General features: G+C 35.2%; 1 protein-coding gene across 1 annotated transcript; it reads left to right on the plus strand.

Moving 5' to 3' along the window:
• Positions 1-2,992: 2,992 nt before the first annotated feature.
• LOC137707605 (Pyridoxal phosphate (PLP)-dependent transferases superfamily protein) lies at positions 2,993-7,953 on the plus strand. Its single transcript, XM_068446510.2, has 9 exons — positions 2,993-3,515; positions 3,684-3,731; positions 4,556-4,684; positions 5,282-5,341; positions 5,727-5,883; positions 6,152-6,258; positions 6,365-6,423; positions 6,907-7,015; positions 7,294-7,953. Exons 1-9 carry the CDS (start codon positions 3,453-3,455, stop codon positions 7,744-7,746), a joined length of 1,185 nt encoding a protein of 394 aa, XP_068302611.2. The 5' UTR covers positions 2,993-3,452; the 3' UTR covers positions 7,747-7,953.
• The last annotated feature ends 204 nt before the right edge of the window (positions 7,954-8,157 follow it).

The following is an 8,157-nucleotide window of genomic DNA, read 5'->3' on the forward strand; positions in this document are numbered from 1 at the left end:
TGTGTGTGTGTGTGTGTATATATTTATTTTTTTTTTCTTTTTCAAAACCTCAAAATATTTAGATTCTGATAAATATTGAAAAAACACTAAACCAACACAATTAAACTCGTGGAATACTATGAAAGAATATGAAACACATAAAATAATATTTTTTTAATTACTTAAGCAGTTGGATTTAAATTTGAACTATCAGATCTCTCCTTTTTTTATTTATTTTTTATTTTTTTACAGCTGGATTTGATCATAAAGAAAAACTTAAAAAATACATATATATGGTGGACCAACCCCACTAAGTCAGGGGAAATTTTGGGCTAAATTTGCCCCAAAAATGAGTTTTGGGTTAAAACTCATATTTATTCCAAAGGTTGGAGCAAGTTGAGATAAGTTTATAACTTTAAATTTTGAGTTTTACTTCAAAGGTTGGAGTAGGTCTTAGCGTAGATAATATCGATTGTTTAAAAAAACCTATTTCTCTAATATAAATTAAAATAACATACCGCTTATATAAAAAATTAAAACTATATTTCTGTATGCCACTATGCCTTTGATTTTTTGTTTTATTTTATTTCATATTATCTTTGCCCTTTATGATGTTCCCGTTTCCTCTTTCCTTTTGAATGGTTGGGACCTGGATTCACTATTTGTTAACCCAGCAAGTGTGAATCCGGGTTTTTCTTTGGTCCACTTAACTCTCCTTTCAAATTTAGTTCTTGCTTTGGGCCTTTATGTATAAACTAGATGTTCTGCAAGTTCAGTTAGTCGAAAGCCGACACCTTCCAAGAAAACAAGTAGTTAATCAATATTGTGTAAGCTCTAATTTCCCCAAAAAAAAAAAAAAAAAAAAAAATTAGTATGGGTGCTCTGATGTCCCCTTCACATGTCTGCTAAGGACCGTGAATGTTTATCAAGTGTTCGATGAAATTTTTGCTTGACAAATCTAGATAATACTTTGACATCACTCAACAATAAGGATCGACATCTATTAATATGCTCGTTCAGAAGTTGTTAGTATCTATAAACGTGTGATATGGCTCGACATATGACTATAAGCCCACCAAGTGGCAGATGAAATGCCTCACTTAAAACTTGACTCTTCAAAGGTTGTTTCCATCTAATAAAAACTTGAATATTTTACAAAACATGAGGAAGTTAGAATCCTGAATCTGCCTAATAAATATTTATATTTCAAAACGTTGGGTAGTTATTTAAAATGCTTCTAAAGTTTGGATCAATTTGAAATCACTGTTAAAGATTAGCTAGTTATATTATATGTACTTAAGAGGATCTCCAAATGAGATGTCAAAACTGCAATATAGACATATAACAGTAAAAAATGACAAAAAACTCTCTTCAACTGAGCTTTCAGTTTCTTATGTGGCGCTGAGTCAATTAAAGACAAAGCCTTATGCTGTCAAACTCATGTAATAATTTTTTTAATTGATGTGATGCAGTTTATAAAATATAGTTGTCTATTTCAAGTATTGATTTGTTGTCTCTAATTTGACCCCACAAAGAGAGAAATTTTTTTTGTAGAATAATATATTGGGTCAAACAAAAAATTATACAAAATGTCAAATTGCCACATAAGCCATCAAATATCATTTTGATGTTTTAAATTTGACATCTCTTTTGGAGATGTTCAATCCCTTTTTCTATTATTCTCAAATTCAATCTTATTTCCAAAAAAATTCTAGGATGCTCCGGAGTACCCAATGCTCCAGGGTGTTTTAACTGTTAGATTTTAGTTTTGTATTTTTATATAAAAACAAACGGTTAAAACACTCAGAGTATAACCACTTAGTACTACGTTTTGATGATATTTTTTTTCATTTGCAAGTGAGAGATTTTAGATTCGGTTATCGTCAAAGGTTTTTAATCACATTATTATGATAGACCCATTGCAATGCTTAACCCATTCATTCATCCCCTTAATATAAATTCTATTGTTTACTCCAAAAAAAAAAAAAAAAAAAAATTTAGAATATGAATACTCCGGAACACCCAAGAAGAAAATAGAACCCGACAAGTTCCCGGTCTTCTAGATCCCCCGTTTCTGCTACTCTGTCTCTACCGTTCACCCAACTGCATTAAACTAAAATCACAACATAAAAAATTGGAACCTGCAAGCGTAATCCTGGGAGATTCCGATTAATAAAATTAAATCACAGAAACAGAATTTTATTTATTTTTGCCAAAAGTATAAAAAAAAAAAAAATTGAAAGTATAAAAAAAAAAAAAGTTGAAATTCACCAAGAAGGACTGGGAGACGATAGCAAGTCAAAGAAAAGGTACCCAAAAGAGAGCAGCCACTACCTGAATTCTGAATGTTGACAAACAAAAAAATAAAAGGAAATTTTATTTGAACTCAATTTTTATTTAATTCGGTGAACCTCACCCTAATGTCAGCAACACTTCTCCGAACTCGTCGATACTCATCATTCGTTTCTATTATATGATGAAGAAAGGATCTTCTTTTTCTTCATTTGATTGAGTTACTTTCACAAGCATATATTAGGTACTACGCTTCAGTGATATTCTTCCTTACTTGAGAGGTTCTAAGTTAGATTTTCATCAAAGACGAATTTGAATCATATTATTGTTAGCCCACCTGCTCCTGCTTAGTGTAAATAATATCTTTTTTTTTCTTTTTAATTTTTAAATTCTCTCCTTTAATTTGGTTTAACGTTCAGCAAGATGGGTGTTGGAGTGAAAATGCACAGAAGCTTTGCGGTTGTAGGGTTTGGTTGCTTTTTTTATTCACTAAAACACATTGGGTGTAATTTACCAAAATTAGGAGAAAGTAAAGATGCACGCGAGGGAATCAAGAGAGAAGAGACGTACGAAAATAGTAAAAGAGAGATCGTGGTTGCCGAAGACATGGGAGAAGGGTTGCTAAGCAGCCGTTAGGGTTTTTTTTTCTTGTTTTTTTTCTTTTCTTTCATACTATAGTCGTTAGTGTGTTAAATTGTTAAATATAAAGAGTAAGAAGATTAATGGAAATTGAACTCGCTGCAAATGCATTATTGCTGTTTGCCATTTTTTTTTGAAAGAGACATTTTGCCACTATTGTAAGGCACAGGGTGGAATATTTTTTTATAGCTGAGTGTGAGATAAAGAAAGCTGGGTTGAAAAAAAAAAATTCTAAAAATAAATTAAACGAAAAGTCCTGATAAATGTTGCTACCTACTTTGCTAATCTTTATGTGGAGCGTCAAACGTTGCGGGGGTGTTAGCTGATAACGTTACTACCTACTTTGTTAATGTTTTGGTGAATTGTCAAACGTTGTGTGGGGCTGAAAGCTTTATTGGTTAGGCGGGGGCATTCTATCCTTGAAGCTAAAGGACAAAACCTTTTTGGGGTTTCTTGTTCTTTCTCTTGGATTGGATTTCTGGGAAAGTTTCAGAATTTTGTATTGGAGATCATTTTTTTGGGCGTTTGGTTTGGTTGGTGAGATGGGTTCCTATGAACTACTTGCAAGGAGGGCCGTGGAGACTGATATGCCGATCATGGTTAAGGTGTTTAGGCCAAAACCCCAACTGGGGTTTTCTTTAACTCATTGAATTTTGTAGCTTTGAATTCCGCCCCTCGTAGTTTAGATTAATTTAGTGTAGAGTATTGCTCGAATATGTTATATCATTTTGGGTGTTTCAATGTTTATGGTGGGATTGTGTTTCCTTTTGCAGATACAGCAGTTGGTCCGAGGAGCCCAAAATGCTGTGTCATTGGCTCAGGTTTGCTTCTCTGATTCCAATGACTTGAAATCTAATTTTGATTGATATTTTTTGTTTTACTACAACCATGGAGCCACTGAGAATGGTTGTTTTTTCAACTTGGGTGTTCCAATGCCAAACTGTCATTTGGTTTTGGGCTGAGGTAATTGTAAACATTAACCCATTGGACAATGAGAACCGTATGATTTGTTCTTCGAGTGTGAGTTGCGTGTTTGGTGCTGGTTTCTATTGCTGGAAACGATTGTATTGCAAAAGAAGCATTTGATTATTCATATTAGAATAGCTTTTCACTTGGAAACCATGCAATCAAGAAGCTGTTTTTGTGCGTGCCTTATCTTCTGGGTGACACACAAGTGAGAGAGAAGTGCAAATTTTTGCAACCTTCAAGTTGAAAACTATTAACAAGGGAAACTGCTAGGGAGCAAGGTGAGCGAGTCCGTCCCAATTCCCAAATAACAAATCTCTGAAATCATGACCAACGGGAGTGGAGTCCGTCCTAATTGTTAGACCTTTGTTTTTTTCCACTTGCTGAACTTTAGGCCTTCTTAGTGAAACAACATACTTTATATTGTTATATGTCCAAGTTAAGTTCACCAAAGTTCAACCTTTTTTATCTATATTTTGCTCAAACTGCTAGATAGTTTGTGCTATTTAATTTAATAGTTTTCTCAACAGAGGGTTGCATTATGCATTATATGAATTTTTTTCATCAGATACAAATTTTCTCGTCACTGCTTTTGCATTCGGATGTTTTATGCTGTCTCTATGACTTAGTTACATTTGGAAAATAGCCTTTAATGTTCTTTGGTTGGAACGCGCTGCAGGGAGTAGTTCACTGGCAACCACCCAAAGAGGCATTGGATAAGGTGAAAGAACTTGTTTGGGAGCCTTCAATTAGTCGTTATGGTGCTGATGAAGGTTTACCTGAACTCAGGGAGGCATTAGTACAAAAGGTATCATTAGAACTAGTTCGATGTTTCTTCTAATTATGATCCGTTTTAATCTCTTGATGCATTCAGACGCTTGGGTTGTGTTCAATGTTATATTCAGATAATGCATGGTTACTGGGTAGTCATATATAGTTAATTGTTTTACTGCCTACCCTTTTGTAAACTGAAGCTTTATACGATTGAAAAGGTCAGTTTTAGGAACAAGATACGGGGTACCTTTAGATTACTATTGGTTAGAATTCATGAAAGAGGGTGTGAGTTTGAAGAAGCTACTTTATGATTAATCATGGTAAAGTTAGGAAAGATATGTGGATTCAACTCATTTTCTTTCATGGATGGCAGATTCAACGCCACTCCCGTTCATTTGATCCTGTACACTAATTGTGTACAGGTTATGCCCCCTTGGTACCCTTTTAATGAATTTTCTCATTGCAAGGAAAAAAAATTTGGCCTTCTCTTGTGCACAATGTTTCAGTCTACGACGAAGTTGGAATGTTGTCTTTGTCTGAGATCAATACTTATGAAAAGTATGATTATCCAACTACAACTTTATAATTGGCAAACATATTTGTCATTCTTTTTTCTTTATTTGTTTTGTAGTTGCATCGTGAAAATAAGTTGTGCAAATCTTCAGTGATGGTTACTGCAGGCGCGAATCAGGTGATTATTAATGCATTTATATTTGTGTTTTGTGGTTTCATGGAAGGTCTATAAAAAATAACAGATGTCTGGACTATTAAATGATACAAAAGTTGTTAGGAGATGCAAACAGTTTTCTTTATAGTTGTGTGTAGCTTAGCAGCCCAAATAAAAAGAAAATTGACTTCCCAGTTAAATCATGGAGTGATTAGCACTATTAAGATAAGCATGCAATCTGCTACCAGAAAATTGTTACACCCTGTGAATATCATGTTATCTCAAATATTGCATCAGCATCATCTGATTCAGACACAGAATGTGAGACAAATCAAACATGATGGTCGTCTGTGCAACTTATTTTGATCGTTAGGTTCTCAGCCATTTGAATATGATGATTTCAATGCAGGCATTTGTGAACCTTGCTCTTACATTGTGTGATGCTGGGGACTCTGTGGTTATGTTTGCACCATACTACTTCAATGCCTACATGTCCTTCCAAATGACGGGAGTCACTAATATACTCGTGGGTCCTGGTCACCCAAAGACACTTTACCCAGATGCAGGTGAGAAGCTTCATGAACTTCTTGTTGCAGAGGGACATAAAAGAACGAAATTTTTCTTGAACTTCCATTGAATCATTTTCTACTCCTTAGATCTTGATATGAAATTAACCATGTCAAAAGCCTTGTTATCTTCAGTTGTAATGTTTGTTGTCGGTCAAATCATGTCAAAATTCTTGTTGTCTTAAGTTATCAATTTATGACTGTAACTGCTACATGTGATAGCCATTATTCTTTCTTATCATCATATATACTACTTTGTTGATTCCAGACTGGTTGGAGAAAACATTATCGGAAACCAAACCAACCCCAAAACTTGTTACGGTTGTTAATCCTGGTAACCCAAGTGGAACCTATATTCCGGATTCTCTTCTTAAGGTCTCTCTCTATCTCGCTCTCTTAAAAGAGTATGTAGCCGTTGATTGTGTGCACAATAAAATCTTGTATATGCTGTTCTTACTTTCTTTCCTCTCTTTGTGAGTAGAGGATTTCCGATATATGCAGAGGTGCTGGATCATGGCTAGTTGTGGATAATACATATGAGTAAGTCTATCGATTTTTTTCTTATCAGCAATGTTGCAATAATATGTGCTGATGTCATTATTTTGCTGACTTGATGACATGGTTCTGTATGATACTCGTCTGTCTGTTTCGTTCGTATAAATCTCAGGGCACGCAAATAAGCTGTATGTGGGTTCCCATTTAGGAAGAATGGAAGTTACTCTGGTCCTCAAAATCTCAGTTAATTTCTTGGCAACGATGATGCTGATCTTTGCATCTGCCTACGTCCATGAAAAATGATGAGTATTAAGAAAGTTTCAAAACTGTGAACTGCATTAAACATTTAAATTTTTCTAATATGATTAGCATGTAATAATACAGAGTTTCATGTTAATCTTGAGTGAGATTTTTCTTTTGCTGTTCTCCATTTCAGTTGTGTCCGAGTTTTAACTGCTTTCGGTTGAAGAATGACTGTCAAATGTTTGCTTCTGAAGCATACGTAAGTCATAACGTTTGATCTTGCAGGTATTTTATGTATAATGATTTGAAACACACATGTGTGGAGGGAAATCACATAGTCAACATTTTTTCCTTCTCGAAAGCTTATGGAATGATGGGATGGCGTGTCGGATATGTAAGAAATACCCTTTATCTTAGATGCTTGTTAAGTAGATAGATCTGGAAAACTATTGGGAAAGTTTTACTTCTGTAGTATGTATATTTTGCATCTTGAATCTTGATAGACACGGTATCAAATAGCCATTACGACTGCACATGTCTGTCTAGAACACGAGTCATAGAAGTTTTGATTGATCTCAAAATTGTATCTTCAAACTTGATAATCTATTAAAATCGATATATGGACGTATGAGTCAGCATTGCTGATTCAACTTAATTGATGAATTTATGCAGATAGCATACCCATCAGAAGTAGAGGGCTTTGGTACCCAACTCCTCAAAGTTCAGGACAACATTCCTATCTGTGCTTCAATAATTTCACAGCACCTTGCCCTCTACTCATTGGAAATGGGACCCGAATGGGTCATTGAACGAGTGAAAAGTCTAGTGAAGAACAGAGACATCGTTATAGAAGCGCTCTCTCCCCTTGGGGACAATGCCATTAAAGGCGGAGAGGGAGCTATATACTTGTGGGCAAAGCTTCCGGACAAATATGCAGATGACGATAAATTTGTTCACTGGCTTGCTCACAGGCATGGGGTGGTGGTGATCCCTGGAAGTGCATGTGGGTGCCCGGGGAATGTGAGAATCTCCTTTGCTGGCTTGGTAGAGGATGACTGCAAAGCTGCTGCAGAAAGGCTGAGGAGAGGGTTAGAAGAGTTGATCAGAGATGGATTGGTTGAGTAACTTCGATTGTTGCATTGAATTCGACATTAAAAACGGAAGTTCATTTTCCGGTTTATACTAAGTTTGAAACTAGAATAATGGAGGGTCTCTTTTCTGCCAGCAGAAGAATTAGAATAATTTCAGTGATGTATACATCCAAGCTCTAACATGTGCCTGTATTATTGTACACATTGATTTTCAAAATATATGCAAAGATATTATTCCAAATGTTCACGTATGCTTGATAGTTGATACGTATCTTTCCCTTTTGTTCTGACTTGCTGTGCTCCATTTGCCTAAACTCTTCATGCTGACAGTTTTATGTTACGTCGTCGGACTTTCTGCAAGGGGAGTCATTTTGCATTGACCTTTTGACCTTTCCATCTTACGCACTTTTCTCTTTATTTCTGGTCATCAGATGAAGCAGATCAA

Source organism: Pyrus communis, chromosome 17 (genome assembly GCF_041283825.1).
Source record: "Pyrus communis isolate YQ-2024b chromosome 17, ASM4128382v1, whole genome shotgun sequence".
NCBI lineage: Eukaryota > Viridiplantae > Streptophyta > Magnoliopsida > Rosales > Rosaceae > Pyrus > Pyrus communis.